The sequence below is a fragment of the Accipiter gentilis genome, chromosome 32 (assembly GCF_929443795.1).
Source record: "Accipiter gentilis chromosome 32, bAccGen1.1, whole genome shotgun sequence".
Taxonomy (NCBI): domain Eukaryota; kingdom Metazoa; phylum Chordata; class Aves; order Accipitriformes; family Accipitridae; genus Astur; species Astur gentilis.
Window position 1 is genome coordinate 7,786,362 of NC_064911.1, and position 27,695 is coordinate 7,814,056.

General features: G+C 40.5%; 1 protein-coding gene across 5 annotated transcripts in view; it reads right to left on the bottom strand.

Moving 5' to 3' along the window:
- Nucleotides 1-27,695, bottom strand: part of DSCAM (DS cell adhesion molecule) — a 491,765-nt gene that overhangs the window by 162,233 nt on the left and 301,837 nt on the right. For 4 of the 5 annotated variants that reach the window (XM_049835149.1, XM_049835148.1, XM_049835150.1 and 1 more), the window contains exons 5-9: nucleotides 24,834-25,112; nucleotides 22,301-22,576; nucleotides 19,508-19,804; nucleotides 18,422-18,697; nucleotides 3,999-4,277 (exon numbers count right to left, since the gene is read on the bottom strand). In XM_049835149.1, coding sequence (XP_049691106.1) covers nucleotides 3,999-4,277; nucleotides 18,422-18,697; nucleotides 19,508-19,804; nucleotides 22,301-22,576; nucleotides 24,834-25,112 — 1,407 coding nt within the window. Of the gene's footprint in view, nucleotides 1-3,998; nucleotides 4,278-18,421; nucleotides 18,698-19,507; nucleotides 19,805-22,300; nucleotides 22,577-24,833; nucleotides 25,113-27,695 lie in introns of those variants that run through there. The other variant, XM_049835153.1, reaches the window with a different exon arrangement.

Sequence of the window (27,695 nt, forward strand, 5' to 3'; positions counted from 1 at the left end):
AGACCTCATCTTAATTTTAACTTGTGATGTGTTCACTAGCAGGAATTTTAAAATCATGATTTATGCACCCACTACTATCTTTGAATTCTCTTTTCTGGCAGTATCTGAAAAATTTTGAACTCATAATACATTTATGAGCTTTTTCTTTTTGGTTACCAATTAAAAACTTTTTTCACTGCTTTTTCTTTCATAATTACTTCATTCCCATTTTAGGAAACCCTACAGAAATTAATAACACATGATAAAGTGTATATAGAGTTTTAATCACTCTTTAGAAGACAGCCCTAATGAGTAAAGCCTTAATTAATTTGCATGATGATATAAGTCGTTGACAGAGAAGATATTTTCCTAATTTCTGTGTATGACTTTCATGATAAGATCCTATTCTTTCCTTTTTCTTAGTAGCATGCCTAGCAAACCAAGAGTGCAACAAGAAATAAAATAAAATAATAATGATTTATGGGGTTTTGAGAAACCCTTTTAGCTTGCAAATTTTTGATGAATTTCCAGAGGAACTACAGGCTGGGATCTGGCAGAGCACAAGATTTTGAGAAGGAAAGCCTTGTTTTCACTCACTTGGACTGCCTACCTGCAGTCCCTAGATGCAGTGAAGGTGGTAGGCTTCTCCCAGTGACTAATTAATGAGCTTTTGAAAGATATTCCATAAACATTAGGACTAATCAAGCCTGCTTTTCTGTGGATTTGTATCTTGTGTTTGAGTACAGACTCCAGTCAGAACATTTCTTGTGTTTGTAGAACGGCTCACCTGAGTAGATTCTCTGGTGTCTAGTGTTACACTCAGTAGAGGTGTTTCTACTCAATCACATATTTACATTTAGTTTTTAGGCTTTCAGCTCCACTGGAGGCATTTTCCCCTCTTCCGATTTGTCTGAAATTGGCCAATAAATTGTGGAGAGAAGTACTGACAGATCTATGTCCAGAGTGTGTGACCCTGTCTCATTTCCAGGTCCTCACCAAGAAACCCGTGGCAGAGAACTGAGATTGCCCTAAGATCTTCTTACCCAGGGCTGCACAGCTGCTCAAAAGCTTTCTCCCCTCACTTTCTGTCTCTCAGCAGGTGTCTTCCGCCTCCTATGTGATGCTCAGCAGGGAAGCTCTGTGGAAGCCGGTCATCTTCCTCTGATATTTAAGACTGGGAAAATCCAGCCTTCCTGGTCAGGTATTTTTAGGGCTCCTTATCACCACTTGGTTGCTTTTATAGAGCACAAAATAACAGAAACAGCAGTGAAGATTTAACATAAGGTGCCCACAGATTTTGAGACCAGTGCTTGTTTTAATTTTGTCATTTAATACTCCTGGAAAAATGGCAGTGCAGCTTAGATATGAAGAATAATATTTGTAGGAAGAATATAGGAAATCTATTTAACAGACTTAAAACTTAACAGAAAAATATGAATGCTAAAAAAAAGCAGATACATGTGATCTGACATAGAAAATATTGAAGAAAAAAATCTCAAGTTGTAAAGCCAAAGAATTTATGTGGCCGCATGGATTCTGCAGAAGTTTGTGTACTCACTAGTAGTTCAAATGTAGCAACAAGCAGTTGGCCTGTGTTTCTTCATTCATCTTAGGAATGGATTGGATTTCGATTCTAATTCTTAGTCTACCCATGTAGTGCAAAATGATATGGACTCCCACTTATTTTGGAAACATGATAGCTATCATCATTTCTAAGTCTACCTTTGAAACTAATACAAAGACAGCATAGATAAGGAAAAAAGGAATTTTGTCGGGAACAGTCATATTTCCCTTTACTTTCCTCTCCCATTCACTCTCTACTTTCATATCAAAGGACACAAACTTCACATAAATCAGATATTCCCAGAACACATCTCCTGACATTTAGGAAAGCCAACATTTAAGTTTGAAGCGCACTGCTGAGAAATCATCACACAATGTTGATTAGAAACAAGAGGAGTTAAAGCACCATTTCTTCTCCCTTTATTTGGAGAAAAAACACTTACTTGATTTAGAAAAAGATTATGTTCCAGTTATAGAGCACCTATGAACAAAAAGATGAGGAGGGATCGGAAAGCTTGGAGAAGAAACAGACAGCAGGAAAGCAAGTCTTTACTTAAATGTGTATAGGTCAGATGGGATGCAGACAAGGAGTGACCAACAGTGACGGCTGCCTGTCTTCTGACCTATGTGGAACGAGACAGCTGAAGCAGTTCAGTATGAGGGAAAGAGGTCAGTCCAGGGGTTTGGCAGAAAATTCAGGTCAAACATCATATTATATTTTCCCCTTTCCCTCTGAGTGAGAACTATTATCCCAGATGTATATGCAAAACTGATTAAGACATTACCATTTAAATTGACAGAGAGAGAGAAGAGAGGAGAGGAGAGAGGCTTAAAGGAGGCTGCTGCAGAGCACTGGCTGGGCAGAAAGATAAGCAAGAGGGGAGGAATGAAATAGCTGTCATAACCTCCTAAAAAGTTGCAGGACTAGGACTCCAGAAGGCTTCTCCAAGGCACAGAGCAGAAATCCCTACACATGGACTCACCTGAGCTGTTACAGAGTCATGGGTCTTGGCGCTGAAAAAAGGGTAGACAGTGTTTGCAGAGAGCCAGTTTTCAGTAGTACTACCTAGATCATCCTACCATCCCTGTTTTGATGAAATGCCGATAGGAACCTGTACAGAGTTGCTACAGTGATTTGTTCCCATCACTTCAAGCACTGAGTATAACTGCAAATCAGGTATGATCTCAGCTGTTATTAGATGCAGCATTTCTGTGTAGGGCAGACATAGACAGTGGACTGTCTGTTGTGATGGGAGGTTGTCAACTTTCCCTTCTCCAGCAAAAGAGCAGGTGAGGAAAATCTCTTATTATTAGTATGATGAATAGGGTTAAAAGCTAACAGAATAGCTATGGGAAAGAATAATTAAATGCATGTAGTTAATTAGACTACTTCATTTAAGAATTACTGTATAAGTGGGGAAAGTAATAGACATCTGTACTGAACAATACTTAGACAAGATTAAAAGAAGTGATTTTTTTTTAAAAAAATCATTAAAGTAATATTTATATCAAAACTAGTGAACAAGCAATGGACCTATTTGCCACTGAGTTTTGGGAATACTAGCATAACAAAACATAAGCATACACATTCTATAAGTGGAAAACTAGGGAATAATCTGTTAAGGAGAGTCCTAGGACAAAGATTTGCGAAGATTTGACTTAAAAGGAAGAGCTGTTCAGAAGATTTTGCTTCAAATGAGTTCTTGAGGGGGGGAAATTTAAAACACTTTGAAAAACTTCCAGAAAGAAAAGGAAGCAATTTGGTTTTGTTGAAGTTTTGTACAGTAAATCTGAAGATATATCACAAGGCATAATCTAGGTAACTTGGTTAATGTGTGACTTGAAAGGCAAAAGCTGCTGAAGGCAAGGTATCTCTCTGAAAGGTCTTTTCCACATAAAATGCTTCCTTACTGAAACTATATTCAGATCTATGTCAAGGCAAAATGTTGTGAAGTCAGCATAAGCAAATGAATCATGCTAATTACATAATAAACACAAATAAGGAAAAGAACAACATGGTAACAGGGGAAAATCATTTCCCCATGAAGTCAACATCCATGCTTTGCTTTTTACTGATATGTCATATGAACAACTGATCAAAAAAAAAATAAAATGGGGATAATTAGACCAAAACAATAACAGGGAGGCATTTGATACCATTTCAATGGTTTGATCCCAGTGAACGGGCTTCTGCCTCACAAAATTTTCCAGGAAGTCAGTCTTGTGTCTCCCCCATCCACCCTGTGCACTCCAGGGTTTTCGACTGGTTTCAAGACTTTCAGATAGAAAAGTCCCATTAGTTTCTGTGCTTCATTACTCTGTGTGCTCTCTATTATGAAGAGAGGAATTACCATATTTTCCTCTTTTTTTAATACTTCCCATCAAACAGATGTCATTACAAAATACTGATGAATTCTGCTTAATTGGTGCCCTTCAAACTAATTATATCTACTTACCTCTCACGATTAATTGGCTTTGGTGCTCCACAGCTGCTGCATCATTTCTAGCTATACAGGTATAATTCCCGTTGTGCATCAGCGAAAGATTAGAAATCCTTAAGGAGCTGGTGAAGTCAATGTTGTCAATCGTCACCCCGAGGCTGGCCGGGATTGGCCTGCCATCCTTCTGCCAGGTGATTGTGATGGGCAAATCCCCGGAGACCACCACACAGGGAATGAAGACCCGCTGCCCGATGGAGAACCGCGGGAACTCAAAAGGCTGAATAAAAGGCGGAACTGAAACAAAAGAGAAGAGAGGAGCTATTGCAGTTACAGTCTCATTTCTGAAAACAACATAATGGAACAGATGTGCAGTGCTGAATATGTAAAATCAACACCTTTGACAGCCATAGAGCATTGTTTAGCTGAAAAAATCACATCTTTTGCAAACACCTTTTTTTCTTGACTACCCAATACATAAGCAGAGATCACAAGCAGTGAAATCCCTGGCTTGTGGAGACACCAGACACCACTGGCAGTTTCCTGCAAGAGTATTGAGCACCTCTCCAAGAAATCACACTGCCAGCTTGGCGACTCCCCAGGTCTTTCACCAGCGACACTGCCTGGACGCTCCAGGAAGAGCTCAGCAGCTTTCAAGGTCTGGTGTGAGGGTCTCACTCAGGGTCATGGAATAAACCTGGAAGAGGCTCCAGTTTTGCTTCTGGGACATGATGACAAGGAGTGTAAGCTTCTTTAACTGCCCCTGGCATTTATTTCTTGGTGTTGCAAGTCACGATTCTCAATAAGATTAGGTAGAGGTATGAAGTGAAAGGCATATACAGTACTTGTGACAGCAAATTAAGTTAAAACTGATTCCTAAACAGAGGGACAGTACGAGGCATAAACACTCAAGCTGGCATTTAATTCCTGCTAAGCATATTTTGCTTGTCAAATCTTCTTCTTCTTTTTTTTTTTTTTTACTTATTATTCTGTGACTGAAACAAAAAACATGAAAGAAACACTCTTATTTTCTATCCTAGGGAAGAATTCCACTTCTTAAAAACCTTTTTGTTTTCAGGTATTTTTGATAAAAACAAAGGAAAGAGTAGGTTGGATTCAGTAAACAAAGCAAGAATTAATGGGGGTGCCTCACTTCCCCCAGGCAGTGACTGGAACATCTACTAACAATTTGGTAAATTGAGACTCAAATATCTACCCAGACGAAGGAACTGAAATCTTCTCCCTTTCTCAGGGGAGCACCCTAACAGCCAGGGCATTGATCTAATATAGGTTTCTATCAATCACTCCTGAAAAGACTATAAAGCCAACTTTGCAAGCAGTACTCAAGTTCTCATTTATCAAAAGAGAATGTTCCTAGAGGTTATGGACCTTAGATATAGGAGTGCATTTTCCTATTCTTGCTGAGAGATTACTTATATATACTCTGTAGTACATTTGAACATCTTTAACAGGAAAGATTGAAGGATACCTACAGCAGAACATATATACTGCTCTACATTAGCCAGCTTCAGAAGAAAATGGAGTTGGTGGCTTTATCTAATTGTATTTCCTTTGTCCTTTCTCCCTTTAGCAAATCTAAGGCTGTGTTTTCCCCAGAACTGAAGCAGAAAAGCAGCAGAAAAACTCTTCAAAGTGGTTGCAATGTATGCTAGCCCATTGACTTCCCCAGCAGCACTTTTACTCCTCTGCCAGTGTCCTATTTCTGGGATGCAGGGACAGGTATTTGTGACCATTACTATGTTAGCTCAATGCTTTTCTTTTGTTCATCGCATATGTTGGCTGCTCCTCCATCAGGAGTGAGAAAGTTTAGCGCTAAGGAAGCGATACCAACCCCCCTGAAAGGGTAAGGTGTTGTTCAAAGGCGTGTTCAAATGCTTGTGTACATGCACAAAATGGTGCAAGAGGTTGACACAGATCAGATATTAACTCCACTGTTTCTGGCATAGCCGTGACGCCATTTGATGAGAAGTTACGGCCGTGCGCAGCTGCCACAGAGAGGTAACATCGGGCACAGGGTACCACAACTCACCCTTACAGGCTTTCCCTGACTTCTTCCGAGAGCGGCTCGCTGTCTGAGGTTGTGAGAAGTGCCGCTGCAATCAATTTTTTCTCACATGCTGTAATGCCTTTTCCTGACTGCCATCTCTCAAATTGCTAAAACCTGTCCTGTTGTGTTTTGAAAAGCTGGTAGATCAGGCATACAGAAAAAAGAAACTCGGTATAAATTACTGTGTTTATTTGAACTTTGTGCACTAGAAATTAACTGCTTTTTCACCTGGGGACCTAATGTCACAAAGTGAGGCAAAATGTCTGCCTGCTTCTTCTAATTACCTTAGCACAGCCAATGCATTCACATGAGATACTTTGGATTCTTTGTATATCAGCAGAAAAAGGCCAAATTTCTCTTAGCATTTATTGACAAGCAGTTTATAATACAAGTGGGAATCAGAAATTTTCAGAATGAGACTGTCAAAAGGTTTTGACATAACCTTACCCCTTGATGAGTGCAAATATCTGCTAAATGCCGAGTGCCCCCCTTACTGTGCTGGCTAGCACATTTCTGCTCAAACCCTTCTCCTAGTCTCAGGCATCATTACTGAAAGATATGCTAAAATTCAGAACAGGGTGGCAAATTGCTTCTGTATTTTCTGCTGAGTGTGTAACAAATTTGAACCAATCTTTTATGGACAAAATGATATCAAAAGTCAGACAACATATTGCTCAAGGATTATTACGTGCATCTTCTCTCTCCATCTCCCTGATGTAGAAAACAGGGAGCAAGATCATTAGGTCACTTTGAAGTATTTTTCAGAAAATATTGATTTGCAAGGCTGCTTTTACCAACTCTAAAATTTAAATAGCAGCCTGCAAAGCATTTCAGAAATTGGCTAAAATATTTATAGACAGCACATTTTCCCTCTACTCAGGTTTTTAAGATACAGAGGAAACCAACATTTATTTCTGCTCCATAAAATATAATGTATATTCGACCTGCAGCTGCTTGCAGTCCTGACAAGGAGCTTATTTTAAAACCAGTGTGTAATTTAAAATCAGTACTTTAAAAAAGTAAATAGTCTAGTGTTAACTTTGAAGTATTGAGGAATGTTTTTCAGCTACAGTATTTACCAGTTTGGGCTCATAAAGGCAGTTCCTGGTGACCTAACATAGTAGATAAATTTTCTTCCTGCTAGTTTGAAGAGGGAAAAAAGTCACAAAAATCAGTTATTAAAAGCATAGAATAAAGCACACCTGAAGTCAGGCAAATAACTTCTGAAATAGAAAAGTTGCCATATCTATCTATCTGTGCAGTAAAAAGTTGACATATATCCTTGACAGATTAAAACATCAAGCTTGATTAACCAGCGTGTGGGTTATTTTTTTGTAAACTAAAGCTGTATCATTGCCAAACAGCACCAAAAAATAAGAGGGATGTATACTATGATAGTCCAGAGAGAGAAGTTACAGTAGGACATATGTATTTAAAATGTGTTTAAAATACTTAAAGGTGTGTTTAAGTATTTTCCTTCCCTATACGTAGCTTTAGTTTGACAATACTTCAGAGCTTGTATCTGAATTTTTTTGTGAAATTGTGCTTTTTTATATATAGGATGTTACATGTTAACTATATAGAGAGAGGGTTGTATGTGTATGTGTGCTTGTGTACATGGAAGGGATGTTTCTTCCTCTACTCACAACGGGCACAAGAGTGAAAATCTCTGCTTCATGCAATGAAGCTCAGTGTCTTGGGAATGCTTTATTGATGAGTGCTTGAATTAAGTGTCTATTTAAGAAGAGGAGCATGGGCCAGCCTCATTAGTGGTAATGCAGGAAGATTTAAATTATGGTTTTGTGCCCTAGCAAGGTCTTCTGTACCTCTGGGAGATTATTGTAAAGGAGGGCAAGGAGGGCTTCCACGCTGCTCTCCATTAGCAGAGAAACATCCTTAATTTCTTGCCCTCCATTCCATGGGAGTTATGTTGGAATAAACTGCTGAGACGATTCACTAAAACAGAGTATCCTGCAGATAGCCTGTCTCCTGCAGCAGCCTTGTGAACACGGCATTTCTCTCCTGTGGCTCTGCATAGTAAAAGGAAAGTTGTCCTCTGCTTTATCATTATAAATGGTTCCCTAATGGATTATCTTGCAACAACACTGTTGCAGGAGCTGTGCCCACAATATAAAATACCTTTGGCAATGAATACTCACAACACAGGTCCATTGGCTGATGCAGAGTAATAACCACCAAACTACGTAGCCTCTTAAGGAAGCCGTGTGACCCTAGATTTCATGCTCTGGGTGTGCAAAAGCCAAAACTGTTTTGTCTCTGCACAAACCCTAGCCACGGTCTAGGCATTTGTAAGTTTTCTCAGGCATCGATTTTTTTCTCCTAAATAACCCCATCCCTTGTGGTTGATGGTCTAAGCAATTGCACGCAGTCGCTGAAGCACTGCATTTTTCTGCTTCTTTTTGTATGTATTGAACCTTATCAGTAAGGCATATTATTCATCGAACTATCTGTTAATGGCATTTACTGATCCGAGCCTCATACCCTGCTCCCTCGTTGTGTCATAACGCATCCTGTCCTGAAAAGAGGGAATACCGTTATATTCTTTGGGCCTTTCTAAGGGTATGCATTGGGGGAAAAAAAAAACAACAAACAAACCCAAACTAAACTAATCCCTGTTATGCCTCTGTTGTTGCACAAGATTTCCCTGTACTTGTAGGTTCATTAGTTACCAAAATTAACCGGTTCATTAGTTAGCAAAATTAACCCTGCATTCAAAAATCTTCAAAATCTTACCACAACAAGCTGTGGTATTTTATCAGGAACTGTTGCTGAGTGTGGCAGAGCAAATGCTGTGGTGTGAATTTCCCAGGCAGCTTACGCGAGAGACTTCGCCTTTTGCCTTAGTCCCCACTCCCCTTTCTGCAATGCAACACTGGTATCTCACAGGCTCCCTGATGCTGTTCTGGGAGCTCCTCCAAAATATGAGAGGATGTAAAATGTTAGGTAGAAACCAAGAGTGCTTTTATGTCACGTCTCATCCATCTATCAAACCACCTCCTTTCAGCCTCCATTGTGAGGGGAAAAGTGCATGCCCTTATCATATGGAGCATCCTGCAAACCTAGGATGGTGGGAAGCTCAGTTCCCTGAACAAGGAGATGCATTCGCTATTTATTTTTTAAAACAGAAAACCTTCTTGATTTGAACGTGACAGTAGCTGCAAGAGTATATTAACACAAGCTGTTACCTTCATTGTTAAAGTGCTGCCTGGTAAAAAGCCTTCCAGAAGCACTTACCAGTTACTTTTACTATGCTTTGGAACCTGGTCCAGAGCTATTGCCCTTGTTTATTCCCTACATGATCTAAAGTGATCTTTGTCCTCATGTAACACTGTGAAAAGTTGAAACCAAATAAATCACTAGAGCCAAAAATTCTGCATTTAGATCAGAGAGGACTTTAACAAAATGATCTCTGGCTCTGAAAATCATTCCTGTGAGCAGTTTGACTGGTTTCACACTAGTTTCTCTTTCACCTCCATCCCAGGGCTGTACCTAAGTAGCTGATTTTTTATCACCCTTCTGTTTCCACAGGGTTGATACCGTCTCTTTTTCTTTTTTTTTTTGCATGCTATGTGTGTATTATACACATTGATTTGAAATTAGGCCAGCATACTCCAGACCTGCACTCTCATGTGCACGCACAGTCTCAACTTTCCATATGTACTTACTATATGTACTTACACACACACTGCTAATAGCTCACAGTAACTTGATGCAGTAAAGTGCTTAAAATTTTAAAAGCAATTTTAACAAATATATAAGAAAGTATTTCAAATATAATTGATGAAATACATACAAAAAAAGAACAAGAATATGCCTTCTTCCAAAACCAAAGTAAATAAAGCTTTATTGTAAGAGAGCTAAGAGGGCTAGCTTTTGATAAACTGAAGCATAATATACAGATACTCTTGAACTCCTTAACTAAGGCTCTTATTCAAGTATTAAGGCTCATTTCATATTGTTTACATAATTCATAAACAAACACATCCATACGCCAACTTAAATTGTGTTTGAAAGATATAAGACTGTACACAAAACCAGTGAGTTTTATTTTAGATTTAAGTGAAAAGTTTTATATTTATACATACTAATTCCTCATCATGAAGACTAGGATAGTAATGAAACAACTTTAATATACCTTTTTTGGGTGACTATGTTCTGCAGTGTCAGAGGTGAAGTCATTGGGAGTATAGCATATTAGAAGTGGACTGCTACAAAACAAGACGCTTAACTGCAGTATCCACATGACACTTGTGAGCTTTTAAAGAAGGTAAGTCAGCTACTTTAATGTAAGGCTAACCTTGAGTTGGTTTATGTTGAATGGCAAAAAAATTACACAGACCTGTCAAGTCTCACATGCTGAATACTGGACTGTTTTAGTCCTTTCTTCAGGTACTTCTACTGGTTAGATGCTGGGGTTCACACATGGGCAATATCACTGTTAAAGTACACGTTCCCTTAAATCAGACTGCTGCCACTGCTTGCTCCCTGTAACAAGTCCCCATGCCCATTATGTGACCTGAGAATGACTGTTAAGTGGATTTTTTCAGGATCTTTTGCATGACTGGACATTCTCATCCATTCCCACTGCATGGCCCTTGCGTGATTCCTGCATATGACAGAAAACTCCAGTCACTTTGAGAGACCTGAATATTTCTTCCGGAAGAAGTTGCAAAAAGCTTGGAGAAATCCAAAAAGATATTGCATGGGAGAGTGAAAGAAGGCAGAAAGTGATATAATGACAGAAGTATCTGAAGGATGTCAAGGCCAGAAGTTTTTCTGACTCAAATTATTGGCAAGGTTCAGTCAGTAGGACAGATAAGAAGTTACGTCTTAGATATATGGATGAAACTGAATTCACACTTGCCATAATCCATGCCACAGACTGAAGCATAAACAGATTAGCAGATTGTTTGATGACAGCATGCACCATGGTCCCAAGAACCCTTGAAAGATTTTTCCCTTGATGTTTTTTTCCCCTTTTGTGCCTGCATATTTTTCACTATCCTAAACCAGTCCTCCCTGAACTGAACTGCAATGCAAATCCACCAATAACATATTATATATTTGAAAAAGCTAGTTACTTCCCAGGAAAGATGAGGAGAATCTATTCAAATAGTTGCAACATGAAGATATTTAGAAATAACCCCTCTTTGGTTTGCTTGTTTTCTAAAAAGAAACAGGCTGGTACAATTCTTTTACCTGGTTCACAACAGGTGAAGTGCTATCACTTTGTTAATAAGGCAATGAGAAACCTTCGAAATCAATGAGATATATAAGGTCTACAAGATCAGAAACAGTCCTTTTGAACACCGCACTTTTTATTTTAATGATGCTGCACCCTTCCCTCTCAGGGGCTTCTTTTTCAATTAATTTGTCGGAGAAGTGTGAATAGCAGCAGGCTGTTTACATGAGAATTATGTCCCATGAGACTGATGAAAAGAAAATCATCGCTTACTACTGATGGCTTTTACTGTAGCTTGAGAAAACTATTACTATAAATTACATAATAAAAAAAATTGAGATAATGACTCACTCCTGTTTTTAAAATGCTTTGAGATACACTAAAACGCTGTAGAAGAGATGTTGCTATTATTATTTTACCATCTTGCCACTTGAAGGGTTGTTTTTCAATGGAAATATGAAACTTACAGATGGGGTAGGTAATATAACCTCTTTCTTTGTTTGCCAACACTTCTCATTATAAGACTATTTTCATTTGCTTGCAGTTTGACTTTTGTTTGGACAGTATTTTTCCAGGCCAGGTGTCTGCCTCAGGCTGAGTCACTTCAGCTGGAAAGTTTCAGCTACAACTGTTTGACCATTTCCAGGAATAAGGTGGAAGGGTGGAAAAATAGGGATAGTATATATATAAAATATAGGCAGTATATTTTGATCCTACCATGAAAGCAAAAAAAAAAAAGGTGTTGTGAGAATCTGAGAAGTCCCACCTGCCCCACGGTTAGCAGCATGGATTTCAAGTTTGGCAGGTGATGGCACTGATGGTAACATTCTTGCTGTCCCTATGAAAAGTCGTCACAAGGGTGCACAAATTTTGCGGTCTGAGCAAAAACAAGTAAATAGATAAGACAAAATCCTCATAGTTATCACATCCTGAGAAGACATTTTCCAGTGACTAAAGTCTAAGAGCTCCCAGGGTTCAAGCAGCACCAAACACATCCTAGCACTACCTTCAGTGCCTGAGTCAGTTCCAGCCATGTGGGGCAGGTGCAGTCTCATGAGATGTCAGAAATCAAAATAGACAGATTTGTCTCTCTAGTGTTTGTACAGCTGTGCGTGATGGGTCCAGGGAGCATGAAAAAAGTTATTTCAATGCAGAGAGAAAGAAAGGAGATGTGGGGTCCAAGGGGGGAGAGTGGGGAGCCAGCCTGTATTGCTGGGCACGCAGACAGCAGCAGCAAGCGATGGAGCAGAACCTCAAAGTGGTGCCCAGGGTAACAAAAGGGAATTATAGAACTGGATTCAGGGGCAGTGGGGGGAAGTCAGAAGTTGGGAGCAGGCTTGCAGTGGGATTGCAGAGTTGATGGAGGTTGGTAAAGTGGAGTTGGGAAGCTGGCTGGGGATTGGAGACTGGGACAAGGAAGCAGTGGGGTGAGGTACAGCACTAACAGCGAAAAAAGACCCACGTGAAGGGGAGACAGACTGCAATGCAGTGGAAATGGAGAAAGTGAAGACTGGCAGAAAAAGAGGACTCTAACTGGAGGCTGGGAGGAAGGTTGGGAACTCTGAAGGGGAAGACTAGTTTTGAGTCATGAGAACAAGGTATCAAGGAAATGAAGACTGAGATGGGAAAGACCTGGAGGACAGACTGGTTTTGGAACCCGGAACAGAAGAGCCAGGACTTGGGCAATGATGAGCTGGAGAAGACTGAGGAGGACAAGTCAAACTTAGGAGGAATGAACACAAACCCCTACATCTTCTACAGAATACTCTTCTCCTTAGGATGTCTGACTTCCATAGTCCTCTGCCGTTGGCAGATGTACATGAACTCCACTGGCAAACCACTAGAGCTGGGCCAAATGCAGAGTAAGAAACTGGTGCTGCTAACAATAATTCTGTTCTTGGCAAGGACCTATGAGTTATCCTTAGTAAGGCTAATCTCCATGACTGACTTCTGAGGATGTTAGTAACTACTATTTCCACTTTGCAGGAGGGGGAGGAAAGGAGGTTCGGTTTACATTACAAAAAAAGCTAAAAGGAAAATTGCATTTAACACAGGCCAAAGCAAAAAGCATTATTACAATTGCAAAGGCAAGTGGTCAGCAAGTACGAAATACCAGAAATTAAGTATGTAAGTACAGTTGTAGTCTCCCCCCTTTAGGTATGCATTCCAGGGTGGGTAGTTTTCATGGCTTTTTGTCAGAACTCAGAACTGGCCAATTCATTTGTCTAAATATAAAAAAATAATGCCAAGATGGCTTGATTTCCAAAAAGCTCTATTAGGACTCGGGCACGGCTCCAACAGAGCTATGTCTGCCAAGCAGAAATCTGCGTATTTTCCTGCCAGCTTATCCACTCAGCTCCCAGCAGTCAGCTTATGGGACTGCTAGCTTCCAAGATCCAGATTTTGGGACAGAGACAGGGGACAGGCAAGGGATGGGGTGGGGTGGCATACCACATCTCTGTGGGACAGAGTAATCTGGAGTCTGCAGACCTCTGGGGTAGGTGCCTATGCAGACATGGGCACCAGTTATTCCTAAAAAAATAAGACGACTGATTTCATGTGGTGTCTCATTGATTCTTCTGATCAGCAATGCAAAGAAGTAGCTGGCCTACTAGGTTAAATAGCACATAAGTGCCCAGCTCCCAAGCTTTTGGCTTCCTGACAGCCTGCCAGGTGGGAGGCTGCACAGCAAGGCTCTGTAAGCCCCACTCTTGGGTTCTCTGGCAGCCAAGATTTCATTTTGAAGTTATTGTGAAGAAACTTTCTGTTCTCCTCTCTGAGATCTTACAGTGATTTCCGAAGAATGTCCTCAAGATTTTGCTTTCATTTGGATGTTTGTAAAACTCAAAATACTCTAAAGAATGGGCAGCCATCTTTATTTGGTTACATGATCACGCTGTTGCATATCTTTATTTGGATGCTGTTTCTAGCAAGTCCTCATTCAAGACAGAACAAGGATGCTTCATGTACTGGAGAGTTCAGAAACTGGGTGGTAAATGTGGCAGGGTGCTGCAGACAGGAAAGGGCAGTTGTATGTGTAATACAGATAAATGCTGCCCTGTAGAGCCAAATTCTGTACTCACCTTTGCCACAGGTCTCTCAGATAATGCTAATTAAATTACTTAAATCTGTCTTTTCTAGGGGGTTGCTAAGCTGAGTGATGTGTCTGATCTGAAGAAGGAAAAAGAACTCTCAGAAGCAACTTCACTCCAGTGGGAGCAGAGCTTTGAACATATAAATGCTATATAACAGCAGGTCCACTGGAAAAATCAAGCTGTAGGCTTCTGAAATTGAGCATACAAAAATTTGTGGCTACTTCTAAGTTCAGTCTGTGCCTCAGTTGCCATTTGCCAAAGTGCTCCTGATCACCCAGGCGGTTTTGAAAATGAACACATTGTTTCTAAACACTTTGATGCCACAGAGATTATCATCTCAGAAAACCTCATGAGGAAATTGATAATTATGACTTCAGAACAGAACATGGAGGAAACAAAATACCAAGTAACAGCTCATTAAGTATCATCTATTCTCAATCACCCTTCAGATGACTGGTTTGAGGTCACCCAGGAAATTTGTAGCAGAAATGAGAACAAACCAAAGGACCCATGATGTTGAAGATGGCCAATAAATCTCCTTCTGTTTCTCTGGAGAAGAAGTAAGTATACTGATGGTATGAGAAGCTGAGCTATAAATAAGCATATTTGAGCACTGATATAAACTCCCCTTACAATGTCATATTTCAGAGTACTTTTAACCTCCAGTATGCAAGCTAGGCCATATTTTGTATTTATTGGAATCAAACATAAGTGCCTGAAAACTCGTCACATTAACTTTGGAATCTATAAAACGGTAAGGCAACACAACCATTAATAATTGTCCTGGTTTGAGCTGGGATAGAGTTAATTTTCTTTCTAGTGGCTGGTATAGTGTTATGTCTTAGATTCAGTATGAGAAGAATGTTGATAAGACACTGATGTTTTCAGTTATTGCTAAGTAGTGTTTGTACTAGAGTCAAGGATTTGTCACCTTCTCATGTCCAGCCAGCAAGAAGGCTGGAGGGGCACAAGAAGTTGGGAGGGGACACAGCGAGGACAGCTGACCCAAACTGGCCAAAGGGGTATTCCATACCGTGTGATGTCATGTCCAGTATATAAACCGGGGGGAGTTGGTCTGGGGGGGATCGCTGCTTGGGAACTAACTGGGTATTGGTTGGTGAGTGGTAAGCAATTTCATTGTGCATCACTTGTATTGTATATTCCAATCCTATTATTATTATTGTCATTTTATTATTATTATTATCAATATTAGTTTCTTTCTTTCTATTCTATTAAACTGTTCTTATCTCAGCCCATGAGTTTTACCTTTTTCTTTCTGATTCTCTCCCCCATTCCACGGGGGGGTTGAAGTGAGCGAGTAGCTGTGTGGTGGTTAGTTGCTGGCTGGGGTTAAACCACGACATAATATTTTAAAGCAACAGGCCACTTTTGACTCTTCACTAATATGTTAGATAAAATCATTACGTAGTTACAGAAGAAAACAATACATGGCCATCTACAAGACCACTGTGGCAATGCTGACCTCCAGCTACAATAGCAGAACCTCGAGAATTGTTCAGGTCTGACATACAAAGCTCACCTTTGACATTTTGGGCTTAGCCTATGAGGACAGGCTATTAACCTTTTCTTAAATAACAGGGTCTTGTCAACGCCAGGGCACGATGAAGTAGCTAGGGCACTTTGCAGCCAACTTTGGCAACTCCAGATCAATAGATATGAGCCATGCTGACATGTTTGCTTTGCACGTGCCATGGATCGCTTTTCACGCTGCAACTTGCATTGCTCTGATGCATCTGCCTCCAGGGGCATCTGCAGGATGAGGCTGTATCACAGGTGCAGTGGCAGCTCAGCCCACTGGCACTCTTGAAATGTGCCACATGTTTATGCGAATTATTCAAGGTATATTCAGTCACTGAAATTTCTGAGCAGCCAATGGCCCTGGCAGCTAAATATCCAGAATTACAACAGAATACCTTCAAGGAAGTCAAATCATTGACAAAAGCTACAGTTCAATCAAAATTGACAGAGGTGGCAATCTGCTTTCTGGGGGAGGAATTGTCAAGTTTGAAATTGTAACCTAATAGAAGAAAAAACAGTATTGCACCTGTGGTACCAACTAGCATTCTCAGTGACTAGTAATGTTTTGATCTAAATGCCTGAGTTGTAAGGATAGATTTTTTTTTTTTTTTTTTTTTTGGTCTGACTACATTTGTTTTGATACTTATTTGAAGAGCAGTATCTTTTAAGAGGCAGCATTCCCCACCAGATTCACCATGGTGAACATTTAATGCAGCAGCAACACAATTACTAATTTGGTATTCAGTTCCTAAACTGCATCAACAGATCTGCTATGTTCTTGTAATATCAAGCAAGGTACCACATACATGAAAAGAAATGGTGACATTAGCTTTTTATGCCACAGCATGTGACCAGTGCCCCTGATGGTCTCAGGAGTGTGAGATGTCATGCCTTTCAGAGTCCAAATTGCTAGTGGCTTAAAGCTAGTCCCCTAACCTCTTGAAATAGTTAGCAATTACATCATTTGAGACTGAAAACAAGAAAGGGCTAAACAAACAGAACAGAAAGAAGTTAAAAGATCAGATGTCTGTAACAAAGTCATTTTACCTTATTGTTCTCTCTAAAATACCTGAGAACAGATACAGGAATCAACCTTCCTTCCTTCCTCTCCTCTGACCCCCAAAAAGCCCAGGAAAAGTTTCTAAGAACTTCAGGAACAATGAAATTATACCTCAATTCTTCCTACAGGTTCACATGAAGTGCACTATTTAGTGGCCCCATTGCTCAAAACTAGGTGCTACTGCAATCAGATTTTCTATCTTTTGTGTCCTTGTGAATAGGTCTGAACATTGCCAGTATCAGAATAGTCAGGACACAATGCTAAAAAAGTCCTATTCTCATCTGTTGCTGAAGTCTTTCAGGGCCATCTGAACATCCTTGCTTGGGACTATTTGAATAGATTTTAAGCATCCTATTAGAATTTCAAGTCACGTTTATTTACAGTGCTGCTGTTCAAAGAATCAAGAACACTCAGAAAAGCACACTTAATAAGAGATGTGCTGGTTTTGGCCAATATAGAGTTAGTTTTCTTCCTAGTAGCTAGTATGAGGCTATATTTTGAATTTGTGCTGAAAACAGTGTTAATAGTTCAGGGATGCTTTCATTATTGCTGAGCAATGCTTACACAGAGCCAAGGCCTTTTCTGCTTCTCACCTCACCCCACCAGCGAGGAGGCTGGGGGGGCACAAGGAGTTGGGAGGGGACCCAGCTGGGACAGCTGACCCCAACTCACCCAAGGGATATTTCAGACCATAGGACGTCATGCTCGGCATATAAAGCTGGGGGAAGAAGAAGGAAGGGGGGGACGTTTATCTTCCCAAGTAACAGTTACATGTGATAGAGCCCTGCTTTCCTGGAGATGGCTGAACACCTGCCTGCCCATGGGAAGTGGGGAATGAATTCCTTGTTTTCTTTGCTTTGCTTGCGTGCACAGCTTTTACTTTATTTATTAAACTGTCTTTATCTCAACCCAAAAGTTTTCTCACTTTTACTCTTCTGATTCTCTCCCCCATCCTGATGCAGTGGGGAGTGATTGAGGGGCTGTGTGGTGCTTAGTTATTGGCTGGGGTTAAACCACAACAAAGGGAAGCAAGGTTAATGCTTTTAGCTCCTGTTTCTGCTTATTGGCAGAAATCCATTAAGATTCTTATCTTTTTTTCAAAAGCTGGATAGTTACTCCCTAATGAAAATGTGAACTTTGTCATCCAGCAGAGAAACAGCAGTGAAACTTAGGTGACAAACCATTAATCTACTAACTCAGTTGTTGTAGTGAAAACTGCTCATAGAAAGCTTGCTTCTGCAAGGCTTCCACTTAAAAAGCAATACTTCGCTGGTTGAACAAAGGTGGGTAAAATTCAAGAGAACAAGACACAGTGACTGATTAGCATCTATGTCATCATTAAAATAAACAAAAATCTGGTTTAACCTTTTAAAGTGCTCATTATCTAACTGCCAGGACAATCCTATGTGTGCAATTCTGCGTGTCTATAAATGACACAGCCATTAGCTTGGCTTTAGTTTTCCGAGTTAACCTCACCTTTTACTGTCACGTGCACGCTCTGGCTGGTGGACAGCTGGGGTTGAACAAGGACGTTGCACGTATATTCCCCCTCGTCTACTTCCTTCTGCACGTCTGAAAGCTTCAGTGTCCCGTTGTTCTCAAACGCCACTTGACGATGGTTAAATGGTAGCAGGTTAGAGTTCTTGTACCACTTGATGGAGTAATACGGGTAGCCGATCACACGACAGTGGATGTAGGTGTCCCGTCCAGCTATTGCTGTGATGTTCTTCATTGGTCGAATGCTTGCTGGCCCTAGAAGGGTAAAAAGAAACTCTTGAAAACAATTTAAAGGCACATTTGCTTGAGGAAACATGCATATAATTTTTCTGAATATACAAACATTAACGACATTTACAGATGCAGCTTGCACAACACTTCTTAGCATTTGACAGTTTTTCCTTTAAGAGCTACTTAAGCAGTTTCCCTAATCTTTATATGCTCTAGTTTTTCCTCACCCTGCAGCATACATACTAATTATGTGGGGGTATATGTTTGCATTATCCAACACTTGCCTGATAAAATCTTTGCTGCATTACAAATTAAAAGGCTGAGGATGATTTAATTAATGTGAAATACCAAAAGTGATATAAAGCTAGAATCCTGCTACACATGAGAATGCTGACAAAGTTAGGTTGGGTTTTTTTTACATATATAAAGTATAATACCGTGAGGATGGGTATTATGCCATGTAGAGTTAGAAATGCAAGCTAAAGTACTATATACATGAATAATTACAATGAATGCTGGACAAGAGGAAAGGAAAAGAAAAACCCCCATGCACAGCAGGACTAAAATAAAGAATCCGTGAACTAAGAGAGATGAGTATAGGAAAAGTAGACTGTAGAACACAAGCCAAAGGGTTCTTCCAACATTTAACCATACCATACACTTTCTAGATGGGGCTGGAGAGGCAGGGTGAGAAAAGAGAGCGGGGAAGAAAAGGAGAGGAAAAACAGTAAGTTGGTTTTGGCATTCCAAGACTCATTTCATCACATGCAACAATCTTCTTCTCCACTACAATGAGTTATGTGTGTTTTTTTGAGGAGCTGATTTGACAAGCACCTCTTACGTTTATTCGAGCCTGGTACAGGACGACTCCAGCAGAGTTGTTGGCAGTACAGCGATAAACTCCACCATCTCGGACCTGAGTGTTAGAGATATTCAGGTAACTGACCACGTTGCCTTCAGAGGTGATAATCTGGCTGATACGATGACTGCCGTCCTTCACAATGGGATCTTCATCCAGTGTCCAAGTGATCGTAGGCAGAGGAGTCCCCTTCACATTGCACATCAGGGAGACTGGCTCTCCTGGACTCACCACTTTCTCACTGAAGGCAGAAATAATTTTGGGAGTTCCATCTGCCAAGGGAAAGAAAAGCAGAATAGTATTTACATGGTGTAAAGCTTGTTCCCTCTATCCTGAAGCCTATCACTTGAGCCAAGATGTTTTTTAGAAGCAATGCAAACAACTGTGTTCCAGGATGTAACTCTAATTATTGAGAGAGGGAAACAAATTTGGCAGTAGAGTACTTAAATGATCCTTTGCTTACTGCAGGTTTCTTTTTCTTCTTCTGAGAAACTTGGTACTGACTCTGCTGAAGGAAAAGCACGGACCAGGGCTCTGCACAGAAATATGAACTGCCAGGTTCTTGCAGAAAAGTGTTAAAGCCATACGCAGTTCATCACAAAAGACATACAGCAAAACCTCAACAAATTTGGAATTTTTCTTCTCCTGGTAGATTTCAGCTCCTTGGAAAGCTAAGGACCAATCCTGTCGGCAAGAGCCAAGCATAACTTGCATAGCCTAATTTCACACAGCTGTGCCAATGCAGTTTATTCCTGACCCACAACACCCCATTTAGAAAAGTATTAAATTAAGCTTTTCTGAATACAGATGCCAGTACCAACAGCGATAACAATTTCTTTCTGTTGTCATTCTGTGCTACAGATAAATATTCCTCTGAAATGAGAGCATTCAAATGCTTTCTCTCGTGATCTGTGTCACAAATTACTCGGCCTCTACTAGGCAAGTGAATAAAGAGAATGGATGGAGACAGAAACTTTGAGATTCTAAGTAGGGAGCAGGATTAAATAACCACCTATCCAGAGAGTTCAGCAGGGTACTATTTAGGAGTGCCGACATTCTGCTATTAGTTAGGAAGTTCTTTCTGAGATCATGAAATACATGTTTGTTCTCCTTTGAAAATCAAACTTTCAAAGCTGTATCTAGAAGGAATTTCAGTGTAATTGGGAGCAAAAGGCCACACACCAAGAGCAGTATGCAAAATACAGGAAGCAATCCAGTCCAAAGTTTGGACAACAGTGCTGCAGGCTACTGTCTGGTTTTAAAGAGCTAAGCGGCAAGTAAGGTAAGTAACTTCAGAGTTCCTGCACCATTACTGCCTGCAAGAAACAGAAGGAAAAAGGCACCTCATTACCTAGAGAGGGGCCAAAGACTCTTGAAAAGTCACCTTGTACATGAAGCCATTTAAGGATAATTCCTTTCAGTTTCACACAGGACAGAGGATGTCAGGACAGGACTGACAAGTCTCATGGTCTGTGTGATGCACTATTTGTGCACATTATGTACTGCTGCTTCATATACACTCTGCTATGTATTACCTCTATGTTTGGGAGGCTTGAACCATGATTACTCACCTGTAAATCACAATTCTTACATTGCGATTTCAGTGCAATGTCACGCAGGAAAGTGAGGGAACTGGCACGATGTGTGCAAGACTCCCCACAAAACAGAATTAAAAATGGAGCTGCAAAATTCCCTTGCTTGCCACACAGTAAAAAACATAAGGCTTTGCCACTCTGAGACTGTTGAAAGACCTTAGCATCCCTGGAAGAGCATTTGATTTTATTTGATTTCATAATTTTCTCCACTGCTCCCCTCTCCCTTTCATTTCTGTTCCATTGGTTAGGTGAGAGAGTTCTAATTTATTTATTTATTTTCATCTCTGACTCTCTTCCTTTCCTTTGCTGCATTAGATACTGTCACTCCTCAGGAAACAAAACAACAGCAACAAAAAAAAAAAAAAAAGCTTTTTATCCTGAAAGAAAGCTGACACAGGACCAATAAATCTGTGAGTGTGCACACTATGTACCTCTGCCACCCCTCCTCCTCTTTTTTTTTTTTTTTTTAATTCAAGTGACAGGCTTTTTTTGGAGATGAAAGCAGACATTATTTTCCCAGTGAGACCTGAGTGTCTTTGAAATCTTTCCTGCTGTTGCTCTCTGATAACCTGCACTCTCTCGACATCATGATAGATTATCTATATGCTCTTTAGGCTTTCTTAGTCACGGGAGATGGTTGCCGAGGTAACTCGATCCAGGCAGGTAATCTCTTCTTTTTCTATAAAGACTCTAAAAATAGCATCCATGCCATGACTGCACTACAGCCTCATTAGTGATCTGGCTCTGTACAAATTCATAACTTTCCTCACTTGATTATAATGCAGGACATTATGTCAGTTAAGATGATCTCTAAGCCTTCAGCCAATACACCCAACCAGAAAAACCATGCCCAGAAGATTTTTGGAGTTGAATGAAGACCTCTTCTCTTGTGTCCCGCTGAAAAGCTAATGTAAATAATCAGCAGCAACACCATCCACTGCCACCAAAAAACCCCACCTGACTGGAAGGATTGCTTGGGAGGGATTTGTTTTAAAATCAATTTTTTCATTCTATTATTTTTTGCTCAGAGTGGGGCACAATAAACCCTACTTACAGTTCATGAGTACCCTCTTCTGGTTTTTAGGGTCCACAATCCCTCACTAACGATGGCACCAAAGAGGACATATATATATTATTATGGAGACCAGAATCGCTAAACAGTTAGTGACTGACCTTCTAGTACCACCTGAACATAGTCTTGAGCAGACATCTTGTCCTTGCGCACAAAGCACTGGTAAGCTCCACCATCACTCTTGGCCATTCCATCCATAATAAGGTTCTCCCGATTGACACCAGTGATCCGGACGTTGTTACCAGGGTTGATGATTTCACCATTACGATACCAAGAGAGCTCCTGGTCCTCAGTTCCCGTCACACTGCAGGACAAGGACACTTGACTACCAACACTGCTTTTTACTTTCCTTGGGCTGATCGTGGCTTTTAGCGGTTCTGAAGATTTAAATCAAAATAAGGGAGAGGGAAAGGGAAATAGAAAATGTTGAATATACATGTCCAGTTATGTGCAAGTAACAAATTAACTCTCAGTTAAGGAGAACAACAAAAATCACAGCCATACCCTTCTGAAAAAAACCCCAGACAAACAATAGACGACTGTAGTTGCTCTAAACAAGCATTTTTGACACCAATATCCATGACAAAAAGCATAGATCTATAGGAATAACCTATTCAACACATGATATAATCCCATGCCTAAATGAACAGTAGGAGCAGACTGAGTAACACCATTGGTGCTGAGGGCCTAACAATGGCACTACACATGTTTTGGAAGGGTAGGACATTACTTCACGTTAGTTCAGTGTGGACCTTTCAACTGGTGCATTAGGTACATTGCTGAAGCTCATCTGGTTTAATTTCTTGCGAAAGGAATCCTGTTTACATGTTCCAAAACCACTCCCTGATGTGAACAAGTGCAGTAAATGCCAACGACCAGGAGGTTAGCTTTTAAGGGTGGAAGATCCATGCTAAAATGTTAACATAGGTACACTCACAGATATCCATCAGATCTGTCCACATGGAAGTGTTTTTGTGCGGGGGCTCACTAGATTTTCTGTTTTGACATTGGAGGACTACAGTATTTTCAAGTCAGCCTTAAGAAACAGTGGGACATAGGTAATGAAAGTTTTATATTGTAAAAAAAGGATAAACAGTGTTGAAGAAATGTCATAAATGTAAATGCAAGGAAAACAATCTTTATCCTGCCACCTAACAGTTATCGGCATTACTGAATGCAGATCTCATCTCATGCTTTGTATCTATTGGTTTGACTTCCTTATAAAGATAAGGGACCATTATCACCATTGATATCATCTCTGAAACTAAATATATATATGATCCTATTTATTTTTTTACCAGCTTGCATATATGCATATACACACGTATACGTATGCTTATACATGAAAATTTCTTCAGCTAACTCATTCACTTTACTGAACATTTTATAACACACAGGTTAGCATTTATTACACACGTAGATTCAGCGGCCCATTGGGAGCAGAGGCCTGGAAAAAACCACACAGATCAGTGGCCTCAGTCATTCTGGATCACAGACACGTATGTAACAGACCTTTCCTCTACAATGGTCCTGAACAGCAGTTAATCTGTCCTTATATGCATGTTACTAGTCACTGAATATCTCTACATTTCCTATATCCTATCAAAATGACCACAACGGCTCAAAACTGTCAATGACACATTGAACAAAACAGACACACTCAAGTGCACCACCAGCATCTCAGAGCCATGATGGTGCAAGAAAGTGAACCACATCCTCCATTGAAGAGGGGGGTAAAACCCCTTTGCCCAACTGTTGCCTCCCGCCAACCTGATACAGAAGAATCTACTGGCTGTTTGAGGGCTGAGTAAGTGAAATGTATCACCAGGCACAGGGGATACTTTTGGTATCACTACCAATACCATTACATCATGTCTCTGGAAGTTTTGACTTTGTATCATACAAGGCAGACTGAATTCAACTAATTTTTATGAATACATTTAGAAGCAAATCTCCTCCGTTATAATTCACGAATTACTGATCTTTGATCTCGGTTTTATTTTGCCTGAATACATTATGTGTAATTATTTGTGAAGACGTTTTTATGGCCTGAACTGTTCACAAACTTCTCCCTTTTCAGTTTGCTAGTCATGCTGTATAGGTGGAAACGTTAGTTCACAAAGCATTATTTCTATTCCAGGAAATAATTTTTTTTTTAACAATAGAAGAATAACACTTTTCCAGTGCAGTGCTTCTGAGTAATAATTATCTTTGTAGAATTTGTGAAACATTCAGAATATTCACACATGAATACTCAACTGAGGGGAGGTATGAGTATTCAATATTACCGAACAGCATGAGTCATGGCAATGAAAGTTTGGCAGCTTTATTCATGAGAACATTTGCAATTTCTTTTTAAGCATCCAATTCAAGCTTCTAAATTACATATCCTCCATGTGATAAATTATATAGCTACATTAGAAATTGCATCTATTTGCACTTCTGATCGCTCAATTGTCTAACTAACTCATCTCCACAGAGTCTACTTTCTGTTGTTCCACAACTTTGAGAAGTTTAAGCATTGCTAAGATAAAGTAACAAAACAGAAGGTACAGCGAGATATGGCAACATCTTCCCTGATGCAAACACCCAAGTAAGAAGTGGCCTGAGATCTTCACTCAGTGCAGGACTTACGTTTTACATACAGTCGTCCTATCATCTCGGCAGTCCCATAGTTGTTCCACACCTCGCAGACATAGTTGCCCGAGTCTGAGGGACGCGTGTTCTCGATCAGCAGACCTGTAACTGTCTGCCGAAACCTGCTGTCAGGCTCCCAGGGAACGTTGTCCTTCAGCCAACGATACTTTGGTGCGGGGTGCCCTGATGCTTTGCAAGGCAGCTCCACTCGCTGTCCTGCCATGGCTTTACGGTGGTCAAACCCATCTAGAATAGATGGAGCTGAATTCGCTGGATCTGAAAGAACAAACAGCAGTTTTCAATGGGAGCATTAAAATTCTTTCATTCACTAAGCAATGTGCCAATATTTGTTCTCCTGCATTTTTTGACTCACTAGCCCAGTGTTTTATGTACCACAATTTACTACTGTGACCCAGCCATCAGTCTGTAATATCTCAGTAGTGGTGGCTAGGATCCAGCAGCATGTAATACTGAAGCATCTCATGGCTACTTGGAAATCCTCTCACTGGATTTTTTCCAGGTGACAACCATTTTTCTGGCCATCCTTCATGTGCCCTATCAGAGGAATGGAGAGCCAGAAATGTGTTGCCTTAACAATTATTACTGTTATGCTTGCATTACTCTGCTAGAATGAAGCCAACAGATTCTCCATGCTTCTCGGTGGTCTGAAGGCTTTGAATTGAAGGAGCAATCTATCCCCGTGTCAGGAGAGAAAAGGGCAAAGACACAGGAATTTCCATCTGCAGTCTAACTGACAGACAAGCCTTTTCTTCCTCTCTGGAAAAAGAACTTAATGTGACAAGAACAACTTACAGCTTAATACTCCAACTTTTTGTGCTCAACTTACTGAGAAAAGCAGCTCTCAGACCAACACACCTGTGTAGCACCTGATATATATTTATGTAGCTCACAGAAGTCTAGCAGAGTGCCTTCACCAGAGGTGCAAGTACTCCACCAGAAATACTACTCTGTGATTCTGGCTTTTTAAGTTTGAAAACTTTTGCAGGAAGAGGCTGATGTGGTTTACAGTTTTGTGCAGCATGCAGCATGATGGAAGCCCATCCTGAGCTACTGCAACAGAAATACTGGACAATAAATCAACAAATATTCATCTAAGTATTTTCGTAGCACATGCACCCACTTTTCTAGGACTTCTGTCTCACAAAGAAACTCCACATGCTGATCAACTCCTTTTACTCCTATCTGACACATCAATCTCTTTTTGAGTATATCTACATCACAGTTGCCTGGGTGTAGGTGTGATTGCAATAATTTTGACATTTTCAAGTGGTCTTTGACTTAGCTAGCTCTGCTACTGCTCACAGGGCAGCTGCAGCAGGTTCCTGTTAGGAGCTGGAGAGATTACAGAAGCAGTTCATGCTGAATTTAAGCTACTCAAGCAATAGTGTAATCAGTACCTGAGCTAGTTAGTTTAAAACTAGCTTAGATATGGCTTCATGAACTGCAGCCACACTTGGGAGAGTATGCTTGAGAGCAAATACCTAGAGGCAGTATGAAAGTTATACTATCAATCCAGAAACTAAAATTGTGATGGTAAACAAATGGGCTGAGTAAATTTTCTGTGAATATTGAGATAAAACCCTAAATGCCAAGTTCATTGAAAGACAACCACAGGGGTTTTGCTGCTCTCTAGATGCCAGCAAAAAGTTGAGCCACTGAAGGCAAAACTACATTCAGTTTACAGCAACTTACTGTCTGTCTCATTAGAAACATGTCAGCCAGTAGTTAAACAAATGATTTTGCATGCATCAGTAGCCTCAAGGTCCATATTTGGCAACAAGAAGGGTTATATTTTTGAGCTTGCCATGCTGTTTATGTCTGGCTTAGTGAAAGCACAATCTGCCAGGATGCTATTGGGAAGGCCAATGTCAATTTGACTAATTGATTAGCCAGTTCTTTTCTTGCCTTTTGGGTCATCAGGCATCTATGTTTTCAGTGCATAGATTCTTTTGTGCAGCCTGAGGAATTAAATCAGTAAAAATGTAAGCACACAAGAAATTACAGCTCTGGCTCTTAGGAAGGTCACATCTATACGAAATCAATTTTTTCAATTGAAAGTAATAGTTAAATAATAAAAAAATAGAACTGACTTATAAAGGTATTGTCTGTGCATTTCTACTCAAAACTCACAGTAGCTTCATATCTTCTCCATACACTTTTAACTTCAAAAGACTTTGTGAAGGATATATGTGGTCCCATTTGCAAGCCTTTAAGTAGAAAAACACAAAGTACCGCGTGGACTTCAAAGCGGGATGGGGGCCACCAGGGGAGGAATTAGAGTAATGGTAAAGAAAAGTTGGGGCTAGTAAGTATCACACTCTGACAGCCTCCTAGTTTGCAGCAGAGAACCGCACATGCTTCAATGCTGGGCCCAGGCAAAGTGCGATGCCACCTCGGACAACAAGCTGATGGTGACAGCAAAGCCGCTGCTGCCCACCTGCCCCCATGCCTAAGCAGAAGCCTGGGAAGGGAGGTGGGCTGCCCCCAGGAGCTGGGGGCTACGGCAGCAGATGCCACAGGAGGCAGAGCCCCCTTCTGCAGCTACCATTTCTCACCCTTCAAGAACAGCACACCAGTCCCTGGGTCCTCCATGCCAGGTTCACTTCTCTTCACTTTTTCCCTTCTCAAACTGAGCCTTAGCAGGAGGAGGCCAGGCTGGAGTCCCGTCCATGGAACGGCTAAACTGGGATTTGCCTAGGTACTTGAGAAGCCTTGAGTTGGTGCTTGTAGAAGAGGTACTTCAAATATATTCAGGGATACACAAAATATGATTCCAGTGACCTGCTTTCTTGCATTCTGTATTTATATGTTTAAATGGATGGTAGAAACATCTCTTTG